This window comes from Strongylocentrotus purpuratus, unplaced genomic scaffold, assembly GCF_000002235.5.
Source record: "Strongylocentrotus purpuratus isolate Spur 01 unplaced genomic scaffold, Spur_5.0 spur5_scaffold_13, whole genome shotgun sequence".
Lineage (NCBI taxonomy): Eukaryota > Metazoa > Echinodermata > Echinoidea > Camarodonta > Strongylocentrotidae > Strongylocentrotus > Strongylocentrotus purpuratus.
Genome location: NW_022145598.1, coordinates 36,623,987 through 36,649,291, shown reverse-complemented (window position 1 = coordinate 36,649,291; position 25,305 = coordinate 36,623,987). Strand labels below are relative to the sequence as shown.

At 35.4% G+C, this 25,305-nt stretch overlaps 1 protein-coding gene across 1 annotated transcript in view; it reads left to right on the top strand.

Annotated features, from left to right (window-relative positions):
- Positions 1-25,305, top strand: part of LOC100889559 (regulator of G-protein signaling 22) — a 47,355-nt gene that overhangs the window by 8,037 nt on the left and 14,013 nt on the right. The window contains exons 4-21 of the mRNA XM_030983461.1: positions 341-403; positions 1,802-2,035; positions 2,849-2,962; positions 4,380-5,381; positions 6,863-7,158; positions 7,853-8,017; positions 9,555-9,741; positions 10,778-11,277; positions 12,466-12,643; positions 13,048-13,149; positions 14,276-14,470; positions 15,385-15,468; positions 16,657-16,822; positions 19,252-19,430; positions 21,165-21,392; positions 22,743-22,904; positions 23,693-23,875; positions 24,996-25,148. Coding sequence (XP_030839321.1) covers positions 341-403; positions 1,802-2,035; positions 2,849-2,962; positions 4,380-5,381; positions 6,863-7,158; positions 7,853-8,017; positions 9,555-9,741; positions 10,778-11,277; positions 12,466-12,643; positions 13,048-13,149; positions 14,276-14,470; positions 15,385-15,468; positions 16,657-16,822; positions 19,252-19,430; positions 21,165-21,392; positions 22,743-22,904; positions 23,693-23,875; positions 24,996-25,148 — 4,191 coding nt within the window. The remainder of the gene's footprint in view (positions 1-340; positions 404-1,801; positions 2,036-2,848; positions 2,963-4,379; positions 5,382-6,862; positions 7,159-7,852; positions 8,018-9,554; positions 9,742-10,777; positions 11,278-12,465; positions 12,644-13,047; positions 13,150-14,275; positions 14,471-15,384; positions 15,469-16,656; positions 16,823-19,251; positions 19,431-21,164; positions 21,393-22,742; positions 22,905-23,692; positions 23,876-24,995; positions 25,149-25,305) is intronic.

Genomic DNA, 25,305 nt, shown 5'->3' with positions numbered 1-25,305 from the left:
ATGTAACTCAATTTAATCCATAAGTCTTTGTGAAGTGCCTCAATACAAGTTATTTCATTCACCTGATAAGAATAATAGTATTTCAATAAACAGAATGCAAACTGCATATATTAAGTGTTGCTAGGTAGGTCAAGCCATAATGTTGTCCTACCTGGCAACAACTAATGTATGCAGTTTGAATTCTGTCTATTGAAATACTATTATTCTTATCAGGTGAATGAAATTGTATTGAGGCACTTCACAAAGACTTAAGCATTAAATTTGGTTACATTACGATCGATGGCCTATTGACAGTACTCTGTATGTTCTTGGTGCTCATGGTGTACTTGTCTCTCCACAGGAGGATTATCTGGCAGTAGATGATCTCTTCATTGATTATTTCAATGCCTTCTTGCAGCTGTCGGTATGTGTTTTGATACATTCATTATTCAAATGTACACAAAACTTTGTTTCCTTTTCTTTTAGACATACTGCACCTCTTGTCTGGAATGCACTTCCTCAGGAAATATGTAACACTAGAATTTGTAATGGATTTAAAAGGAAACTCAATCTTATTAATAGCAAGTACTTCTTCACATATTATATATATTTCGTTTTGGATTGTTTTGCTATTGTCCAGTAAATTATTTTTGTACATAGTTATCCATTGCAAAAATATTTTAATTCAAACCTTTGGCACAGCCTCGACAATTTCAAATTTATTTGAACTTTTGCAGTGACCCAAATTCCATTTGATTTCTTTACCTTTAAATGTATTGATCAGTGACCTTCTGATGTTTGTATAACTTGCATTTTTTTCTTTTTTACACTTGTAATATCTTTTATATACATATATGTTTTTTATTGAATGGAAAGAATAAATCTTGAATCTTTGATGCTCTTTTGATAGGATGACAAATTTTCATTTCAAATGTAAGAATCAATTTGTAAATCTTAAATCCAACCGATATTCATTGGGTGACAAGAAAAGATCTAAATGTCACATTGATCATGTTGGCAGGGTTAGAGAATCTACATTTATATGACATGTTTCTAACCTTTTAAAATGTAGTCATAATTTTTTATTCTACTTAAAGGTATTGTTTAACAATGTTTCCAGTTTTACAAATCTAAGATGCATGGCTCGGCCTACATGTACGTAGTATCAGTGTCTGTGATATGGTGTAATATTGAAGCCCTAAAAAATTGCGCTTCAAAATGATCATGAAGCGCTTTCAAAACGTAAAAATCTTTGAGAGGCAGGTTTTACCATACTCATTTTATGTTATAACAAACTGTTCAAAACTGTTTGGCAAACAGTTTTTGACATTTCTAATTTCAATCATAAATACCTAAAAGTGTATAATTATGAGGCCTTTAGGTGCCAAAACATGGGTCGGTCGGTCGGAAATCTGTTTTTTAATTTTTTAAACAAACTCTCTCTTTAGGCTGATATTTCTCAGTTTTTAATGCTTTAATACATTTTTTTTCCCCAAAATAGTAAAAAAAAAAATTGTTTAAAGAGCCGACCGTCGATTTCAAATTTTTGGGTCGGTTGGGCAATACAACATCTTTTTTTTTAGGCCTGATTGCAGCATGGGCTTTTGTTGAGAATCTGAGGCAAAGATACAAAATCCCTTTAATTTTATTTTGAAAGACCTTGTTACCAATTACTTTGTTTTAATGGATATCATTTTTCAAAGCTATAGGAAAGGTAAACATTGGTTGTTGTTATTTGAAGTGGAATTGTGTTGTTGTTGCAGGAATAAGTTTCAATAACATGAGGACTAATGCTGAAGCAATTAATGTATATTTCTTTTAGACATTCTCCAAACCTGTCTACTTCAACAAGGAGTATGGTGGCTTTGAAGTGGTCAATGATGACAAGCAAAGCCTTAAGCAACGTCTGCGTGACTTGGTGCGCTCTCAGCAGAAGCCTAATCCTATCTACAAGGCAGCTGTTGCTGTGGCGATGGCCAAGAAGCCTCCTAAGATGCCTTGGCACTATGCTGAAGAGATGGAAGAGCCAGATATCAAAACCAGCTTTAAAGTACAGGTTAGTACTAAAGGTGTACCAAGTGTACCAAGTGTACCAAGTGTGCCAAGTGTGCCATTTACATCCTATTTAATAAGATTTATTGTAATATCCATGTATTTGACGTGTATCGATCAACTATAAATGAACCAGTCGGGCTTAATAGGCATTTCTCTGGTACGACCAACAAAAATTCTTCCATTTATCATGTACCTGTTTGTCTTTTCGTCTTTAGTATTTATCTATTTTGTTTTTGCTGCTATTATTTGTTTTATTCTTGCCAAACAGGGCCTCATGGAAGGCCACCAAATTGGTGAAATTGCCACCCTGTATGAATATCAGAAATTAATAAATAAATAAATAAATAAATAAAATACATGTCGCCGAGGCCAAGCTGTGTCCCATATATGCTACCAATTATTATTGAAATATATTTTATGGAACATTAATTGACTTGAAATATAATTATATTTGATGTATGTTCTGATTCAAGCTCTATAATAGGCTATCAGCTTGATTCAGTCATCATGCAGATACACTGAAATCATAGAAATGATTGGTAACATATAGGGCATAATAGCTTGGACATATTCATGTATGGAATAAATACAGTCAAACCTGCTTTAGTAACCACCTGTCTACAAAGACCACTTGTCTATAAAGACCACAATATTTGTTTCCCTTGAAAATGGTTTCCCATTGAAACATGTACTATTAAAAAGAACCTGTACATAAAGACCACCTGCCTATCGAGACCACTTTTCTTGTCTCCCCTGGGTGGTCTTTGTAGACAGGTTTCACTGTATTCTAATGATGTTGTGTTGTGTATTACAGTGTCTGAACAAGGAGCAAGGCATTCAGTGGATAAAGGCTGAGAGACTACCCACATTCTTACAGAGCGACTGTTTTATTGAGTACAGACTGGCCAAGCTCATCTCACAAACAGAGGTAAAATGTAGCATTAAAGGGATTGGGTATTACGTCTTTGCCTCGGATTCTGAAACAAAATTATGGAATTAGCTCATGCTGCTATGATAATTATAAAACTTTAGGTCAGTCAGGAACTCCATGACTTTTACAAGCCAATCGCCTGTCTGATTATCAAGATATTTCTGATTGGAAATTGAAATCAACTTAATTTTGCTTTTTCCTAACGGTTTTCATAACACTACAGTCTATTGGGGGAAAAGAGTGTGATAAAACCGGTCACTCAAAGATTTTTACTTTTTTGAGGCACTTCATGGTCATTTTGAAATTTTTTAAGGGCTTCAATATTACACCATATCACAGACGCTGATAACACGTTGGGCTGTGCATCTCAGACTTAACATTGTTAAGCGATGCCTTTAAGGTTATTCAATTAATAGGCCTGATTCAAAAAGATTTTCTTTTAAACATGCATGGGCCCACTGAATTGGACCTCATCTAAAAAGTCATTTCTGGTAACATTTTGTGGTTTTGTGGTTTTGTGGTGCGGACTGGGTTACATTTTGAAAGATAAGACAAAATAATTGTTCTTCATGAGCTGCTGTTAATACCCTTCAGAGGTTTCACACAGTTCAATTGACTCTACTTCTTTTCTTAAAGGTACTATGTCCCATTTGCAGGCCAAAAAATAAAAAAGGTTAAATTCCAATGGCATTTGAAACATACTAGTAATTTAGAACTTCCCTAAGAAAGAGGGGGCTTGAAAATGTTTTATTAGTTGTTGAATCAACTTAAGAGCTATAGAGCCAGTAAGTAATAGTTTGATTTTCAGACCATTGTACCGAATGGTCGTACGTTTTATGTTGCACAAAGATTCAATTAGTTTGATTTTGGCCATAACAAGAAGCGGGTTATTGATGTAGACAAATGCTCATGTACCCTTTACATCTCATTTTATGTATGTTATTTAATAGCAAAGAAGAAAAAAAGCCAGTCAGTCACTCAATAGTGTCTGACAGTGAATTCTAGCAAGTAAACAGGTTTCCTTGCATAATTTGAATATCAGGACACTGCTAATGTTTAAATTTCACAGATAGGACATACATGACACACATTCATAATTCCTGCAAACTTCTACAGAATTTGATGTTGGCTGATGTATCTTTAATGCTCAATGATATGAAAACAATAAAACCTAGTTGGTATTGATGTATATCCGATGTAAGGTTTTGCCACCAAAATCATTATGTGGAAGAAAGCGAAATCAAGAACTAATATTTGAACAGTGGACAGGAAATCATTGGATGATAATATTGCTTTTGTCAAGTTACATGTATGAGACAGAATTTGTTAATGTTATTTTTATCTTCACCAGATTTTTACTACCGGTATATGTATTCTAATGTTTTGTATTATAAACTTGCCATTCTTATTTCAGATTGCCGACAAGGTATCTGATACTCCATTAAAGCTTTTCATTGATCCAGAATATGAACCATTTGCGATTGAAAGACCACCTGTGATTGAACCGCCTGAGGTTGATGAACAAGCCATAGCCATACGAGACTTATTTGTTTGCATGGGTGAAGCCTCAACTACGCAAACTCAAGAGTGGTTCACTACCGTCAAGATGTCAGCTACCACATCCACAACAAACTCAGTAGGCAATAGACCGGCTAGTGCAGTTGGAGCTCTCGGAACCTCAAACAAAGAAACATTGTTTGACAATCCAGTAGGCAATAGACCGGCTAGTGCAGTTGGAGCACTAGGAACCTCACGACCTGGTAGTGTTGCTCTGACCTTAGACAGTGGCTTTGCCAGCCCTTCAAGATTGGATGGCTTAAATACATCGCTCAGCAATCAGGACCTGAGTATGGATATGCTCAGTGATCTACCAAACAAAGAAACATTGTTTGAGAATCCTTTAAAGCTGCGTGAATGGCGGGCACCAATCGGTGACAATGTGTGTGTGGTGACCGCCGACATCGAAAAGAAAGGACATGGTGGGGCGTACTATCTGGATATCAACAAACCAGAAATGGTAGAAGAAGAAGATGATGACGAGGCTTCGGTAGAAAGTGATGAGAGTGGTTGTGACAGTCAGCCGCTTGAGAAGAGAGAATCTCTTGATTTAACTGAGATTGAAAACAAGACTGAGTCTGAGACACAAGAGAAAGAATTGGTTGCGTCTACCCCAACCCCGAGGGTTATCAAGATAAGGAATATAAGTGATATTGCTAGTGTTGTCGTGTCCATCTCACTAAAGAAGGCAATATTAGTTGCAACTGAAACATCCAAGGAGGACATTGATAAGTTTCTAGATGACAAAGTGCTGAAGGTTGAAGGGGTTAAAATGGCCGACCTGACTGCAAAGTGGGAGGATCAACTAGAGTATGCACTACCATCAAGTCTAGTCACTCCCAAGAATATCACACTGCAGGTATTTATTCTCAATCCTTGAACTATTTTGGGAGCTCATCAAGTCTTTGTCCCCAAGAGCCTCATGCCATGACTTGGCCTAAGTTTCTTTTACATTAGGACAAAATTAAGCTCAAATTCTATTTTTTATAAATACCTAATTTAGTGCTGAAGGCATTCTGTTTTCAGGTTGCCATGGTAGTTTAAGACCAATGAAAAGATCATGACCAAATTTACCGCAGACCACGAACATTATGCATATACGCATGAACTTTTTTTCCTTTTTTTTTTGTTTCATTTATTATTTCATATGCTTAATCCTAGTGCTGTAGCCGATTTTCACCGAACATGCAACTGCCGAACCAAATCAAACATTATTGGTATATTTGGCTAAAATTACCTGTAGAAAGTTTGATGGTTTTGTCCGCTGTGTCCCCCCCCCCCCCCCAAAAAAAAACAATAAATAAATAAAAAAAATATGGGCCCAAGGAACCTCACAAATGAAATGAACTCTTTTAAGATTCTTTTAATACCGGAGTTTTTGTTGTATCAGGTCTGATAAACACCCGATTTAAATCGGTTTCCCGATTTTTTTTATTTTTTCCCGATTTTTTCCCGATTTTTTTTTCTTCCCGATTTAAAAAAAAAAAAAAAAAAAAATCCAGATTTTTTTTTTTTTTTTTTTTTTACCAATTTTTTTTTTCTTCCCTATTTTATCCTGATTTCCCCCTTATATTCTCTATTCTTCCCTATTTTGCCCTATTTTTTTCCAATTTTTTTTTTACTCAAGGGGGGCGTGGTTGAGGGAAAAACAAAAAACCTATTTTCTTGTTAGTGCTCACTATCACCCCTGTGTATAAAAAAGATAACACATTTTTAATTTGTTCATTACAGGATTTCTCTGCTCATGTTAAGGCTTCAATACAATAGATGCAAACAGCCTCAACTTGAGGGTGGATAGATCGTATCATGAACTCATTTGTGTATTATCTTTCAATTCTGAATAACTTTGCATGACATGAGTCCATTCTTTTATATATGTAATGCTTCCTGGGAGAAATTTCAATTATTTAAACATATTTGTGGCTTATACACCCAGTAAATAAGATAGATTGATCGATCTGTAATTGAAAAACAAGTCAGAAAAAATTTACTGGGTGTAAGCCACAAATATGTTTAAATAATTGAAATTTCTCCCAGGAAGCATTACATTAATAAAAGTTATTTCCTATGGCAGACTAACAAATATTAATAAGTCAGAATGAATCAGGAGAGCTTGGGTATTTGTTTCTAGTTCATCGTGACTGTGCCATGGACCAGTGATGGCCTGGTGGTAGAGTCGCTGTCCGGCAAGCAGTAGATGCAGGTTCAAGTCCCGCTGGTTCCAAGATTTTTTCTGACTTGTTTTTCAATACAGATCGATCAATCGATCTTATTTACTAGTTGTAAGCCACAAATATGTTTTTTTTTAAATGACTCCATTCGTTATTGTTTTTGATGCAGGTTCCTGATGAAGTTGAGCGTTCCATTAGTCGACTGTCTACCACACTGTCTGAATGTAAAGCTGACACAGTGGGGGATGCAGATTCTCTCTTTGACAGTGATCAAGAAGCAGAAGAAGAAGAGGAAAGCCGGGATATCTTCTTCAACAAACCCAAACAAACCTTTGACTTGACCAGTAAGAAGGGTATAGATGCCTTCAAGAAGTTTCTTTGGGGCTCAGAAGGAGAAAAGTGCTGGAATTTATGGTTAGACATTGACCGGGGAACCATGATTGATGAGCAGGAGGTGTGCAAAGTGTAAGTTAATTCACACTGCTCGTCTGGGGGGTGTTTCACAAAGACTAAGATTGACTTTAAGTTGGACTTAACTATGGCAGGCCATTCATGCCACTGGTTGCTGTCACCAATGGTCTCTCAATTATGATCTTCAGATGATATTTTTTTCCTTCATTAATGAATAATCAAAAAATGTTAATTCTGTAGATTTGTGACCATGATTTGTACGTCTCTTGAGAGACCAATGCCAATAAATGGTGAGAGCAAACAGCGGCATGAACAGCCTGTCATAGTTAAGTCCAACTTAGAGTCAATCTTAGTCTTTGTGAAACAACCCCCTGGTTGGTGAAAGAAGTTCTGTCCTGCTTGTTTTTTTTTCCTTTTCTTTGCAACATCTCCAAGTCTAATTTGAACATCAAACATGATAATGGTACATGTATGCATCCCTTTTAAAAGAAGAACTGATTATTATGAAACAAAAAAAGAAGATCATTAGAGTCAGAGTTCTCAGGAAGAGTCACATTGTAATGTCAGAATTTGTAATGACATAAAACCGCAACAGCTAACTGCACATTTACTTGTATGTCAATCAGAACATCTGGTTATAGTTTAGTAGATGTCAAAGAGAATTTTGGATGGTTTTTATGGTGAGTATTTGATTTTTTTTGGTGAAAGTTTATATTTTGTTGGAGTAACCGAAGTGTGTTTTCTGCAGGTTTCTATCGCATCTTAGAGACAAGTACATCAAGACTGGAGGCGAATGTGAGCTGTCCTCTGCCATCAGAGAAAGACTGGGTCTTAAAAAGCCTTCAATTTGGACATCGATGGAACAACTTGCTCGGCTCAAAACAAATATTATTAAACCTCTGCTCCTTTATTGGTAAGACAATCGTTTCATGCCTCTGAGCTATTTCGTAGATCAGGTTTTGAAAATCTATTTTAGAATAGGAACAACTTGCTCGGCTCAAAACAAATATCATTAAACCTCTGCTCCTTTATTGGTAAGAATTCGTTTCATGCCCCTGAGCTATTTCGTAGATCAGGTTTTGAAAATTCTATTTTAGAATAGGCATAACTTGCTCTGCTCAAAACCAATATCATTAAACCTCTGCTCCTGTATTGGTAAGACAAAAGTGTTTCATGCCCCTGAGCTATTTCGTAGATCAGGTTTTGAAAATTCTATTTTAGAATAGGAATAGCTTCATCTGATACAGGTGTATTAATAGGCTACAGGGATGGTTGCTTTTGTGGGAGTGAAAAACTGAAGGGCTTACTTGCGCTTTGATAACTACACAAGAGAACCTCTTTTTTAATTTTAAGAAAATGTACTCCTAAAATAAATCTAAACATGATTTCGCAAATATGTTGCATCTAGGGCTGGTACTGAAAATTGGGTACAAGAGTCCTGCTCGTGACCTTTGGGTCCCCGGTCAAAAAATAAGAGTTACCCAAAATTGGATCGCAATAAAAATAAACCCCTTAAATGTGAAAAAAAAATTAGCAATCAAATAAAGCAACTCATGTGCATACCTTGGCTCATACATGTATCTATATATTCTCCCATTTTATATTATTTTCCTCCATGTTTGGTGATATTTATAGTGCCAATTTCATGCCTCAGAATGTAGAATCTTGGTATAAAAGTAGAAAGAGAACATATAGGTGTCATGGTCGAGTGGATATGTCCCCGGACTGTAGATCACAAGGTCCGTGGTTTGAGTCCCGCCGCGGCACTAATGTCCTTTGGCAAGACAGTGCTCTACATTTGCCACCCCCAACTCAGGTGATGTAAATGGGTACCTGGCAGAAATAAATTTCTTTAAATGCTAGAGTGCCGTAATCGGGAGCGCCAGGAGTGTCAAGTCTGAAAGACATGAGCGCTATACAAGAACCCACTTTTATTATTATGTATGCCACCATTTTGATAATGTATCCATCAAGCTAGGACACCTCTACATTGGTTATACATGTAATGGTTGCAGGTCTTATGAGTGAAAGTGCATTGTTTGGCAAATTATTTTGTTTCCTCTTTTGTTGGCTTTTCTTCCTTTTTCTCTATTCAGTTTTCTTTAATGATCTTGTTAGTCTTTTTTCATTTTCACAATTCTGTTTACTATCACTATTAAGATGAATGACAATGAAAGAGGACAAAATATACAGTTCCTCATTCTACCTTCAACAATTGCTGTGGTAGACAAAGGAACATCCATTTACTGCTATTATGTAAAAATAGGTAGAATAGGTGAATATTCATGTGACACCTGTTCTACACATTTTTACATAATAGCAGCAATTGTTGAGGGTAGAATGAGGAACTGTATATTTTGTCCGCTTTCTTTGTCCGACATGTTCGTAGTGTATGCTCTTATTATAACTTTTTTCAATTCCGATCATCTCCCTGTGTCTCTGTTATGCAGGGCGCCATGTTTCCTGATGCGAGAGACCTACCAGCAGAACCAGTCAAGCAACTACCTTTACATCCGACAGCAGCTTCTTACCCAACGAGACACTGCAACCCATCCAGATCCTCCAACAGTCACATTACTTCCCCTTCGCCCTAAGACATGCTGCCCCAGACTTCGCTCATATTCGGCTGATTCTGAGGTAGGTCTCATTCTCTATAACTATGGGACTATGTTTTGGGCTTGTCTGTCCGTCCTGCTTTCTTGTTATTAGGGACTTTTAGATTTACACGACGAGAACATGGACCGCTATGTGTGACATCCTTTTAAGGTACTGTGATGTCCTTTTAAGGTACTGCCGGGCACGGCCCAGTGTCTTTACACAATGTCACACGCGGCAGTCCATGCTCTCGTCGTGTAAATCTAAAAGTCCCTATTGCAATATCTTATAAACCACAAGAGATACACTGTATGAGCCTCAAACATGGTGACAGTACTACTCTAAAGAAGGTCGTCATCATCGATCATCAACTTCAGGTGGCGCTGTAAAGCGCTGCTGTGGTCTTCACGAGAGCATGCCATGCAACTCTTTCACCTGCCATTTGTGTTGCACCTTGCATTCCTTGTCCAGACACTTTCTTGATATCATCAGTCCAAGATATTGGTGGATGCCCTCTACCCTGTTTTCCTTCGACTGCTACTTGTAGTATTTCCTTCTCAACATTTTGGGGCTAGTAGGTCAAGATCATAGTCGTCGGTCGACATTTGATTACCAGGTACAGGCTTTTTGGTTTCATTGTGATATGTCATGGATTATTCCATCCATTTCCTATACCCAATTTAGGGTGGAGGCATATAGGAGACGCAATCGCATTTGTCTTGTTCAGTCTGATTCTGACGTATATCTTTCTATTCCAATCCGGCTATGAAATGCATATAGGTCTTACCTTGCCTTTCTAGTACAATCTGATTCTGAATCGGGTCTCTTCTCTTTCAGTAAGATATTGCATTTTTCGGATACATCAAATTAGAAATGTTGATATTATAATTTCATATGAACAGTGCTGTAAGATTCTTTCAAGTTGAACTCCAGAAATATAGAAGTAGAATTTTTTTTTTTCTTTTTCTGATTTGTTTTTTTATACAGATCGATCAATCGATCTTATTTACTGGGTGTAAGCAACAAATATGTTTAAATAATTTAAATAATAGATATATTTTTTTCTCTATTGTTACAGCCCGTCGAAGTTCATGTAAATCAACACATGATGAATCCACCAGCATCACCATCATGCTCAGACGTTAGACCGTCCAGTAGCCCTCAGGGATCAGGAAACAGAGCAAACAGTAGACATGATAGGAGCCAAACCCTACCTATCATACCCCTCACAAGTGCTTTGACAACTATCTCCCCTAAACAAGCCGTACCGCTTGGTAAGGCATCCGTTACCAGTATCCCTACCAAGAAGAGAGTGGAAGTGATCAACTATGGCTCTCCAGCAGGACCTGGTCTCATTAGCAGAGTCAAACCTGTTCCTCCAAAGTCTGCTCCTCCATCGTCCATAATGACAAGAAGGAAACGACTTGAGATCGAGCCAACGGTAAAGGATGAAGAGAAGGAGCTAGCGATACAAGAAGGGACGGAAGATGAAGAGCGTGTTGATGATGATGATGTGAAGAGTGATGCATCAGAGGGCCAAGGAGACAGAGGATCTCAATGCAGTAATAATTCACAACAGTAAGATTCATTATTCTTGTTTTATGCATACATCACCAGGGGCGGATCTAGCTTTTTGCCAAGGGGGGGGGGGGGGGGGGGGGGGTTAAACCGCCGTTTTACTTTTTTTTTTTTTTCCCCTTCCTTTTTCCCCCTTTTCTTCTTCACTCGGCCGCCCAAGGAGGGGGGGGGGGGGGTTAAACCGCCGAACCCCCCCCCCCCCCCCAGATCTGCCCTTGATCACCATAGTTGGTTCTAGAGCATTATGTCACTGCTTTGTCTCTCTATTTACATGTACCTTGCTTGCTGTATTAAAAAGGGAAATCCAACAGTTGTTCTAATTTGAATTTGAACATCTGGAAACAGAAAAATCAGAGAAATAGATTGATGAAAGTTTGACATAAATTAATGAAGATCACAGAATCTTAAATTGACTGTGACAGAGTCGCGAATACCCCCACCCCCCATTTTCATGTACACTAAAACCATGAAGTTTACATGATTTTTCTCCTAAGTAACTTTCCCCTCAGGGCTACACTCAATACATAACATGTATTCACTAAAATGAGACCCGGCTTATCAATGAAATAAAGAATAAATGACGGAGTAGATGGATACTGAGTAATCTGACATAACATTCTATCACTTCAAGATTACCATAAGTAAGAGGAGTCAAATATTTAAAATTCATACTTCCTTGTTTTTCAGTTTTGTTTTGGAGGTGAATCATTCTATTTCTCTAATTTCTGCTTTCCTTCATGAGGCTTCTTCCTTTGAGAATGTTTACGCCTCTACCACTGTAGGTTCGGGTTGTCCATATCCATCCCGCTTTTTGATACCGCGATAACTCAAGAAACATTGACATGTTTTAAAGGGTGACTAAATTAGAAATTCATGTTGAGTTGTGTTGATTTGTTACTATGTATACATCACATATCTTTTGACTTTTAGATGTACATTTATTTCATATATTTTGTATTATTTTTTCTATTACTTTTGTTCTACCTGCTAAGCTCCATCCCTAACCAAAAACCCTCCAAAAGCAAATAACTTCTATGACATCATCATGCCAGTCATTCATCAGTATGGTAGATGAACAAAAGACATTGGTATGTCCCTTCCATCAACTGACCACCTGTTCACAGAAGCATTGCATGTTTATTTTAATCACCCTTTAACCCAACTTGGTTGTGAATTTGAATTCTTGAGCTCGCCGCCATGTCAGTCCGAGAAAGGATCCCGCCCATGTTCTGCTACGAGCAGTGTGGTTTCCAATGATACAGAGTTCCGTGGAGGAGTTCAGATGGAAGGCCTACTCAAGGATCTCTATCAGGAGAAAAGAACCGGTGGCTTTATTAGAACCTTCCTAGAGAAGAGAGAAGATGAGGTAAGATTTATTAATACATACCATTTAATCCTTTTGATCCTGAAAGTGTTAACACCGGGGGAGTGTTTCTCAAAGACTAAGATCGACTCAAGTTGGACTTGAACTATGGCAGAGTAGCAAGTGCAGGTAAATATCTTGCTAAAGGATATTAGTGCCGTATCGGGATTCGAACCCTTCGCATCTCCAGTCAAGTGCCTTAAGCCACTCGTCCATGACACTCCCATAAGGACCTTGGAACTCAATTAGTTACCGGTATAAAGATATTAACACATTGATGGTATTGGGCTTGGGAACCATTATCTGAGAGATATACACAGAGAAGTGAATATGTTATACTCTCTGTAAAATTTGTGTATATTTGATTGCAGATATTTTCAGTAAAGTTTATTTTCTTGCTTTCATAGGTAGCTGTAAACTGTTTGGGCTGCTGGCATGAGCTTCAGGATTACCATGCTCTTTTCTACACAGATGTCTTTAACCCTTATAATGTCACAAGGAAAGCTAAGGTTAGTAAGATGCTTTTTTCAACCTTTTCGTAAGTCCTTGAGTCTTTATACCAGAAATGAGTGGCGAGAGAAGACTATGAATGTAACAGCTGAAGTCCACACATGTATGTACACATACCTGTACTGTACATGTATATGCATTGAATATCAACAATCATGCAAAATGCATTGTTTATATCACATCAAAAGATAAAGTATGATCAAATTTGCCTGTTGGACTCTTTAAATATTCCAAACCAATGAATGTATTTTTGCTTTCTCTGATGAGGAAAGCAAATGTGCATTTCAAATCAGTAAAATTGCTGATTGTTTTAAAAGGAGAGTAGGCGGTTTGTGTTGTGTACAAAATCTACTGCATTTTCTGAGTGAGTTTCAGTTTTGATGATTTGTAAAAAAAAAATCACATAAAATGACATTTCAAGAAGAATTTTTTACAAAAGATTTGTAATTATTGGTTGGCTTTATGTCTTAAGCACTTTGAAGCCACCTACACTCAGCTTTTTTAAAGGAAAATAAAATGCTCTTCACCTCAGGGCTTTAGGTTATTATCAATAGCATCATCATTTGAAACTGTTTGTTAAAGATTTGTATGGATTTACTTTTATCTGTACAAAGAACTTTTAATGTTTATAAAACAATTATGTAATTGAGTAGTTTTAACATCTCACTTTGTGTATAAACATTTTTTCTATCTATCTATCTATAAGTATCTTCTCCCGGTACAGAGGTTGATTGCAACATCTCTCCATTTCACTCTATCTTCTGCCATTCTGGTGCACTCTTGCAGTTTTAGTCCACTCCAGTTCTTGACATTCTCTTTCCAGTTGATTGTGGGTCTCCCTCTAGGTCTACTTCCTTCCACTCTTCCTTCCAATACATCCTTTTAGATGCTTTGGTGTCTTTTAACATGACCAAAGTATTTGATTTTTCTCTCCTTAACTAATCCTACTAGTGCAATTTGTTTACGCCCTGCCATGTGCAATATCTCTTTGTTGGTTTTCATTCGTTTCCAGGATATTTTCATCATTCTTCTGTAGATCCACATTTTAAAAGATGTTATTTTATTTTCCATGGCCTTGTTTATTGTCAACATTTTTTCATTATAATTCTTGTCTTGATGATAAAGACAATCCAGTCCAAGTATGTGGTTGAGACATGCTTCTTTGAGGTGAGGTGCCCTCCAGTGATCAGGTACCAAGTATTCCGTCAGATCAACCCTCCGTATGAAGACCTGTTTGATGGACTAGAAGAACACATCTTAGCCACATTGCTCATCCCATGGCTGGACATGAAAGAGAATGACCGTTCACTTTCAAATAAGGTCAGTATGATGTGTGTGTGTGTGTGTGTGTGTGCGTGTGTATTGGTATAAGGTCAGTATGATGGCCGGGACAATGTTCGTGTGTGTCAACCAGTACGATTGAAATCATATTTAGTACAATAATAAGAGTGAAATACGATAATATGATATCACCTCTTAAAATATGATTTAAACCCCATAAAAAACCCATAAAAACCGCGTAATCGCATAGAAACATGTACATGTAAATCCCCGCAACTCCAACAAAAAATTTGCTTTACAATTTTCTCTTTAAATTTTAATGAAAGAGCAAACATTTAACTTGATTGTACTTGTAGTGTCGAGTTTTCAAAACCATGTTGTTATATTGCTATGCTAAAAAAATGCATGTTTTCAAATTTTCAAAGTGGGACCGCCGATTGCATCGCTAAATTTGTGATATTTACAATTACTTCTTTCATCGCTAATGCTGCTCATCTGTGATTTTGGTATGGGATGCCATGAATCACAGGGTCATAAAAGTACCGCATTATCACGAAACTTTGAGTAGCATTAAAGCAATTCAAACCAAAATTGGATGAAGTTTATATGAGCATTAGACGGTATTTACCGGTGTGTTGGCTCAGTTAGTAGAATGTCCGCCTCACAACCAGGAGGTCGTGGGTTCATATCCCGGCCGCGTCATACCAAAAGACGTTAAAAGACGGAGTTGCTGCTACCTTGTCTGGCGTTCAATAATAAGGGGATAGAGCAACGTCGATCTGGCGCTGCTCAGTGGCTGCCGGGCTCACGATCAATTGGGCAAAAGGAATTTCCATTTTCGGTTTAATAACATTTGGAGTGGACTAAAAAGATTATTATTATTATTATTATTATTTACTCATTGAAGAAAAATGTTTCAAATGAAAGTATGTCATTCTGTCCTCTTGTTATAGATTGAGCTTCTTGAAGAAGAGAGGCAATTGGACAACATAAAATCCAAGCATCTACAGAAACTGCAGCGCAGACTCATGAGAGAGGTATGTACATATATTCCTTAAAGATAAAGACCAGTCATGCGATTGCAATGTGAAAGAAAAGTTGTGGAATCGATCAGAAAAGGTTGATCATCTAGCATTTACATACAAGTATTGGTGTGTACTGCAAGGTTCTGGAACCATCAAAATGATAAGAAATTTGGCCAGTCTTGGTAAAGTTACAAGAACTGTATACAGAAAGATGTATATGGGACTATTGGAGGTATATTGGAGACGCAGTTGCATTTGTCTTGTTTTACAATGTAACAAGCCCTCAAAAGAAAAGATTAAACAATTGAACGTACTTCCTTTTTCATTTCACAAACTTGTACATTGATTTTCACCCTGTATCCTGATTTTAAAGAATGATTGCTATGAGGGGAGAATTGAAAAACAGGAGCTGAAGAAAAGAGATCAGCTTTTCCAGGAAATAACCTTGCTATCCTGGGTTTTTTTTTCACAAAGATCCTAAGTTGAACTTATCTCTATAGTTGGACTTAATATTATGGAAAGCTGTTAGCATCTATGAAAATATTTTGTAAAAAGTTATTTTAAAAGGCATAAAATGTTGTTTCAAATCCTTTATGTTTTCTATTATAAAGGAGATTTCATGTTCTTAATGTGGAATTTATAAAAAGTCTAAAATAACTGAATTTTTGCTTTTGATTATACTTTTGAAGGCTACAAATGGCTCTCCATAATTTTAAAGCCCAACTTTAATAGAGTTAAGTTCCACTTAGGATCTTTATGAAACACACCCCTGGAAATAACTTTTGCTATCGTAGAGTATGCCTAAGTAGTTTCAGTGAGAGTGTGTATTGGGTTTTTACAGACGTGTATCTTGTAACTTGTAGAGATAATCCCGATGGCAGCTATCATACAGCTAAACTGGGATGTCTGTGCAACGTGCTGGCATAGTGACAGTGCATGAAGTAATTCAAAACGGTGAATGATGTCTATTATTTACAATAAAACAGTGGACGTGCAAGTAAAAACCAAGACGTGGAGTCTACAGTAGCTTGGACCTAACAGGAGGAGGCAACGCTCTGATGATGGGTAGAGCAGCCTCCTGGAAGGTGGTCACTGTTGGAGATATTACCGCAGCAGCTGATAATCAGATATGATTATTTACATCTTTTGTTTTGTTTTGTACTCTTTTATATGAAAGTTTTGTACTCTTTTATATGACAGCGTATTGCAACACCAGACTTTACGATGGAAGGAGAGGACGAAGAGACTAAGAGAGAAGTCTACTATGAGACACTTGCAGAGAAAGTCCCAGCAGAATTCAGAGATTATGACTTTGACAAACTTATCCGCAATCGAATGGAAGTAGAGCAATTCAGAAAATTCCTAGGTAAATGCTACACAAGTGTTCTTCCCTAACATTCCCTTTTTATAAACCACCCAGAAGCAAGTGCAATTTGCTCAGAAAATTGATTTCAATTTAGATTCAAATTCAATTACATTGTATTCCAGACAAACTTATCCTGAATCGAATGGAAGTAGAGCAATTCAGAAAATTCCTAGATAAATGCTACACAGGTGTTCTTTCCTTACATTCCCTTTTTTATATATCACTCAGAAGCAAGTGCAATTTGCTCAGGAAATTGATTTCAATTTAGATTCAACATTCAATTACATTGTATTCCAGCAGTAAATACAAGGTATACATCAAGACCAATTTTGCTGTTGAAAAATGAAAACCTTATGTGTAGATTGGGTAAGCCTATAAAATGTTTTGTCATTATTTGTTTTAAATACATTTCTAGCAAGATATTAACAAGTATATAAACAAGTATATAAACAAGTATATAAACAAGTATATAAACAAGTATATAAACAAGTATATAAACAATTATATACACAAGTATATAAACAAGTATATAAACAAGTATATAAACAAGTATATAAACAAGTATATAAACAATTATATACACAAGTATATAAACAAGTATATACACAAGTATATAAACAAGTATATACACAAGTATATACACAAGTATATAAACAATTATATACACAAGTATATAAACAAGTATATAAACAAGTATATAAACAAGTATATAAACAAGTATATAAACAAGTATATAAACAATTATATACACAAGTATATAAACAAGCATACAAACAAGCATATAAACAAGTATATAAACAAGCATATAAACAAGCATATAAACAAGTATATAAACAAGTATATAATCAAGCATATAAACAAGTATATACACAAGTATATAAACAAGTATATACACAAGTATATACACAAGTATATACACAAGTATATAAACAATTATATACACAAGTATATAAACAAGTATATAAACAAGTATATAAACAAGTATATAAACAAGTATATAAACAATTATATACACAAGTATATAAACAAGCATACAAACAAGCATATAAACAAGTATATAAACAAGCATATAAACAAGCATATAAACAAGTATATAAACAAGTATATAATCAAGCATATAAACAAGTATATAAACAAGTATATAAACAAGCATATAAACAAGTATATAAACAAGTATATAAACAAGTATATAAACAAGTATATAAACAAGTATATAAACAAGTATATACACAAGTATATAAACAAGTATATACACAAGTATATAAACAAGTATATACACAAGTATATAAACAAGTATATACACAAGTATATAAACAAGTATATCCACAAGTATATAAACAAGTATATCCACAAGTATATACACAAGTATATAAACAAGTATATAAACAAGTATATAAACAAGTATATAAACAAGTATATACACAAGTATATACACAAGTATATAAACAAGTATATACACAAGTATATAAACAAGTATATAAACAAGTATATACACAAGTATATAAACAAGCATATAAACAAGCATATAAACAAGCATATAAACAAGTATATAAACAAGCATATACACAAGTATATAAACAAGTATATACACAAGTATATAAATAAGTATATACACAAGTATATAAACAAGTATATCCACAAGTATATAAACAAGTATATCCACAAGTATATACACAAGTATATAAACAAGCATATAAACAAGCATATAAACAAGTATATAAACAAGTATATAAACAAGTATATAAACAAGCATATAAACAAGCATATAAACAAGTATATAAACAAACATATAAACAAGTATATAAACAAGCATATAAACAAGCATATAAACAAGTAAATAAACAAGCATATAAACAAGTATATAAACAAGTATATAAACAAGTATATAAGTTTGTTTCTGTGCATTTGCTTCCTGACAGTATTGGGATGCTAGTACCGGTATACAAATATACACGGTCTTGACAGGTTCTGGTTAAAACTATGCACAAGAGGTGACTCCAATAGTACTATTTGCTTATGGGCACAAATGGTACTTTTGGAGTCAGAGAGGTCCATAGTTTTAACCAGTACCTCAAATAGGAGGCATGGTATTTTTGTTTTATATCCTGCATCAAAAATTTATTTTTAAAAAAAATTAATAAATAATACAATTTTGGGGGAAAAAATAAAATAAAAAACAAAAAAATGTCAATTTCTATCGAAAAAGATTTGAAATATTTTGTTTTCATAAAATTAAGATTTGAAGAAGAAAAAAAATCAATTAAAAAGAAAAAATTCAACTCCCCAAATAGTAGTAGTACTTTTTCAAAGCAACCTTAAAATAGTTGAAATATTTCTGGTCACATGACGAGCTCTCAACCAATCAAAAACCAATACATTTTTGATGCATGATATAAAATCGTCTATTGACCATATACTTTGAACATCAGAGGAGAACTATGCGTTGAAGGATCTGATGTGCTGGCTTGACATCGAGTCATTCCGTCGTACTCCACACCTGGACACCAAGAAGCGAGATACAAAGGCCACTGAGATCAAGACCAAGTACCTCAACAAAAAGTACTTCTTTGGTCCAAACAGTCCTGCAACCAGAATGCAACAGCATGAGGTATGACGTTCATGTGTGTAGCCGGCAAGAGTTGATGTTCCTGTCACTTAAAACGAAAATACAAAAATTATCTAATGAAGGAATTTCTATCTTATGTTTAATTTAATTAGCCTGTACTCACTTGTTTATTTATTTACTACTCATTATTTCTTTTCTCTTTACTTTGTATTACCTGTATTATCTGCGGACATTGGAGCCCAGCCTTTTAGAGGCCAATGGCCTCTGCTGGCTCCTCCATATTCTTTGTATTATTTATATATTTGCTTATATGTATAATGTATTGTTAAATGTATTTTTTAAGAGAAATGGAAATAAAATGAATTGAGCTTTAAATAGATGAATGTTTTTCACATTTCATCATTATCTATTCTTAATACCAGTAGACATACAGTCCTTTAATTGTTGGTGGGATTTCCAGGGACTTTGCCTTTTGTAGAAGTTCTTCTGTGGCATAACGTATGATGCATTCAGTTAATATTAAATCAGGATTAAATTTCCATATTCCTTCATTGTGACTATGTAGTAGGAATGAAAGTGGAGATGGTAACACACATTGAGTGATTTCAAGTTGGGTGTTAGTGTTAGTGTTAGTGTTAAGAGCAGTCAAGAGCTCTTAAAATCAAGCGAAAAATTTGCTGATGAAATTAAGAGCCTGATACCGATATCAAAATCGATAGCTTAACACCAGCTGTGACGTCACCACATTCTTGATTTCACGACGATGACTTAAAAATAGTACATCAAAACTAAAGATATCATGAAAAGTACAGAATAAATTTACACCTATTTCTCTGGTCTTATAAAATAACTCATTTTACACAAAAGAATATATGAATTACCTGTTTCACATAGTTTTATTTGATCATCAGACAATAAATTGGCGTCGTTTGTGTGTTGACTGTTGTGCGGTACAACACTAACACCGAACTGGAAATCAACATTTGCTTAATCCCTAGGGGCTAGTGTTAGTGAATAGGACATTTGTACGTAAAATATTAACACCTGCCACAAAGGTCGGTTCAGCAGACGACAATTTTGCAAAATTGATAACACTATAGCTACCGGAAGTTGACGATATGAGAGCCTTTACACAAGCTGATTTCCATTTCGGTGATTAGGCTGGTGTTAGTGTTTATTAAACACTAACACCAGCCTTAAACACCCAACTTGAAATCACTCACTGTATGTGGTGAAATCTGACGGCAGGTGATCCAATGGTCAAGTCTTTAGAAGCTTCGATATATATCCTAATTGGTATTATTACCAAAATGTTACTGAAATAACTTGGTGTTGTTGATTGCTTTTTGTTCCTAACACAGAGAAATCATGACGGGATGAGCCATTGCATATGCTGGACTTTAGCTATGGAGTCAGTTGTCACAGGACATTCAAAAAATTAAAAGTTTTACATTGCTTTAAAAATTACCTTGAAAACTAATCTTTTCGAAATTGCTTTCCAGCAGATCTTCTTGTATTTTTTAAGTTGTCTCATTTTCTTGTACTTTCATGTTCCTCTTTTGTGCCTAAAGCCTCGGTCACAAATGCCATTACGAACTGCTACGAACGCCGTACGAACGATTTTCAGACAATGGAAATTCGGAAAGACAATGGAAAAACAGGGAGATTCGTACGAACGAACCTTTGTGACCGTAGCTTTAAGCACGCTATTCATGTTGAGATGGCGCAATATAAAAAAAAAATGGATACTATTATTATTATCATTCTTGTTATTAGGCAATGATGGCAGGAGGAGGGTGGGGTAAACTGCTTCAAGATCGCCCCCCTAATCAGATAATGGTGGAGGCTCAGAAGTATGTGAGGGAGCGTCTAGCTCGTAAATGGCTCCCTCTATTTATCATGACGGAGACGTTCCAAGACAGACAGCGCCCTCATATCAGACTGGAAGACGTGGTGGATGATGTCATGGCTAATAAACGCAAGAGATACATGGCTATATACAAGGTACACTTTCTCCCTTTATTAACCCTATTATTATTATTACTTATACCACGCTTTTCCCATAAGGCCCAAAGCGCTTACAGTGAATAAACATAAAAATTACATAAATACATATAATTAATAAAACAGTCTTGCAACTACAAACTACAAAAAAGATGTGTTTTTAAGGTCTTTCTGAAGGTAATAACTGATGGAGACTGCCTAATTCTAAGTGGGAGATCATTCCAGTATTTTGAGGCAGACACATGCCCTATCACCGGCTAATGTTCGGATAACTGAATATGTGAGAAGGAGACTGCCCTGGCAGGTGTTTATAAATTCAAACAGGTATCTACCGGGTAAATATTGTGGAGCTTGATTATTGAGTATTTTGAATACAAACAAAAGTAATTTAAAAATTATTCTTTGTTGCACACATTTTTCTTACCAACCTGTTTAACTATACAGGTACCTAGCTTACCTCTGTTTATCAGCATCCTTGGTGCTATTTAATGATTATTTTGTTTACATTTTGTTACCTCTTCTTTCTTTCTCCTCTTTCGTGTGATAGTACATGCATGTATGTATGGTTATCTTGTGATTCCTAAAGTTGCAAAAACTAGGAGGGGGGGGATCCTTTCAGTGCTCACGCGTGTCCTACTTAATGGAATAGCCTTCCTGAAGACATCAGAAAGTGTCAAACCTCTGATTCCTTTAAAAATCATGTAAAAATGCTTTTTGATTATGAATTATTTCTACATGCACCTTGAGCACTCCACATTGTAGATTTGGTGCCATATAAGTTTCATTTATTATTATGATTATTATTATGTGTGTATAAATGGACTTTCCAGATATCTTGTAATGGATATTTATCTCAAGAAATCAAAGGTCATTCATTTGGAAATATGTATGCTTACGCTGATCCCTTAAGAGACATTTGGCAAAAGGACTCCAAACAATGTTTGATACATAATTGTACAATGATTTATTCATTTGAATTATTACCCCTTTCTTCGAATGTTTAGCTACTTCAAAGTCGTTTGATACATCAGGCCTAATCAAAAAAGATGTTGTATTGCCCTTTAAGTGCTAAAACATGGTCGGTTAGTCTGAAATCTTTTTTTAAATTTTTTTTTAAATTTTTTTTATTTACTCCCTCTTTTGGCTGATATTTCTTAATTGTGAATGCTTTACCGGTAATACATTTTTTTTCTCCAAAAAAAAGGTTAATTTTTTTTTTTTTTTTCAAGCCGACCATAGATTTCAAGATGTTTGGGTCGATCGCAAAGGGCAATACAATTATTTTTTTTTAGGCCTCATTGTACAATGATTTATTCATTTGAATTGTTACCCCTTTCTTTGAATGTCTAGCTACTGGAGAGTCGCTTTGTGTCATCCTCTCATGAGATCATTGCATTACGCCAAGCTTTAGTCAACCCCATCACATGCCAACATTTCAGAAAGTACGTCAGCCTCAAAGGAGAAAACCTGGAGAATGACGTTCTCTTCTGGATCGAGGTCCAAAAGTTCAAGGTAAGCATTATATCTGAGATTTAATCTGGTAAAATTTGTGCAGGAAAAAAATGAATGTGTTCTTTAGTATTGGAAAATCAAAATGACACTATTTTGTTCTGAAAATTATGTAGTGGAGATAGATAGTAAAGAACAAAGAATATGTTAGTGATTACGGGTGGGGGAGGGTCCTCACTTAAGAAATAGATAGATGTCATATAGATTACCAAAGCTCTGACATAAAAATCCATTTTTGAAATTTCTCAATTTTTTCTTCATTTTCCAACAGAGCATAAAAATAATGTCCAAATGTCAAAAACCAATTGAATATGTAAGTATTGGCTGAGATATGACCATCTGAATAAATCTTGTAATGTTATGAACCAGAGCACTATAACACTGAGTTCCTATAGGAAATCTATTTATTCAGATGGTCATATCTCAGCCCATACTTAACATATTCAATTGGTTTTCTACATTTGGACATTATTTTTGATGCTCTTTCAAAAAAGGAAGAAACAATTGAGAAATTCCAAAAATTGATTTTTGATGACGTCACACTTCACCACTCTATACCTGTCTAGCGTTGTGTAGAGCTAGTATCAATTAAAAAAAAAGGAAAGGTCAAATGTGAAAAAACATTTCAAATTTCATATCATGTTTTATAATCTTGATTTAAGGAAAATTGTTTAAAGGACTGTCCCATATCCCTTATCCCTCCTGGCCAAACTAGTGCAGTGGGGCTTTAAGGGAACCCATTCCTGTACAAGGCTTAGCATCAGATTTTTGTCCGTGTTTAATCCGAGTAGGAGATGTACCATGTGCATAGTGAAGAGGTCCTAATACACCAGAAGATTCAAGCCATCTTACGATGTTTTATCAACTCTGAGATGGGATCCAGTCTACAGATTGATATCACTCCAGAACAAGCAGAGAAGATCCTTGATAAGCGTATGAGGGAAATGGGACCTTATGTCTTCAGAGATGCTCAGGTATATATTATGAAATAATAATAATAATAATAATAATAATAATAATAATAATAATAATAATAATAATAATAATAGGCATTTGTATAGCGCCGTCTATCTAGACAATGTTTTCCGAGGCGCACAAGAAAAATCAGGCCTGATAAAAACCAGATTTAAATCGGTTTTCCAATTTTTTTTTTTTTTTTTTTTTTTTTTCCAGATTAAAAAAAATAAATTCCCTATTTTATCCTGATTTTCCAGATTTTCCCCTTATTTTCTCTATTCTTTCCTATTTTGCCCTATTTTTGTCCCAATTTTCTTACTCGAAAGGGGGGAATGTTGTTAGATGCCATTTTTTCGCTTTTTTTTTTACTTAAGGGGGGCGTGGTTGAGGGGCAAACAAAAAACCTATTTGTTTTTTAGTGCTCACTATCACCCCTGAAAAATAGAAAGAGTGAGAAAGTTTGGATGAGTGTCATAGTGCCAAATACAGGTATTGTTAAAAAAGATAAGATTTAAGGAAGTAATGATTCTCAAATTAAATGGTAAATTATTCCAAAGACCAGGTGCTGCAGATGTAAAAGCCCTTTCACCACAGGCTACTCGTGTCTTTGAGATCTTAAGAAGATGCTGGTGTGATGATCTTAGACTATGAGCTGGTGTATAAGACAACAAGGTTTTGTAGATAGGGCATTGAAGTTTGATTTTTAGGTTTGTTTTTATTTCTGTAATCAGAGAAAACATGAATAACATAGCTCTGTCTTGACATATATATTTCTAGTGAATTCACCAACAATGGATAACACTGCTTCTCTATTAAAGATACAGATATACACCTTAAATAAATCATGATTTAACATTTACAATTTTGAAGTTGGGGATCATTTTGTGACAATGTACATTTTTTAGTTATCAGTACCATACCATAACTCTTTACTTTTCTCTTTCCCTATTCCTCTGTGTCTGTCTGTCTTCCCTCTTTCTCTCTCTCTCTCTCTCTCTCTCTTTTGCTCTCTCTCTCTCATTCTCTCTCTCTCTCTCTCTCTCTCTTGCTCTCTCTCTCTCTCTCTTGACACGCATTTGAATGATGGCAGAAGTTAACCTCTCTATATCTTATTTTTTGTATCATGCTCTATTACAGTTGACAGTGTTCCGGGTACTTTCCAGTCACTGGAAAGATTTTCAGAAATATAGAACCAGCCTCTCAGAAGAGAAAATGCTAGAAGAACTTGATAGAAAGCGGAGCAAAATGAGAAAGAAGGAGTTGGAGAGAGCACGTATTGAAGATGAAAAAGTGAGTTTTCATGTTGGTACTAAAAGATGGTGATGGTCAGGATATTGATGATGATGTTTGAGATGATTATACAAATAATACACAGCAGTGAGGGCATTAGTAAGAATTCCTTGCACAAGGTACCTTTTTAACAGTCTGTGAGCTCCTTTATGAATTT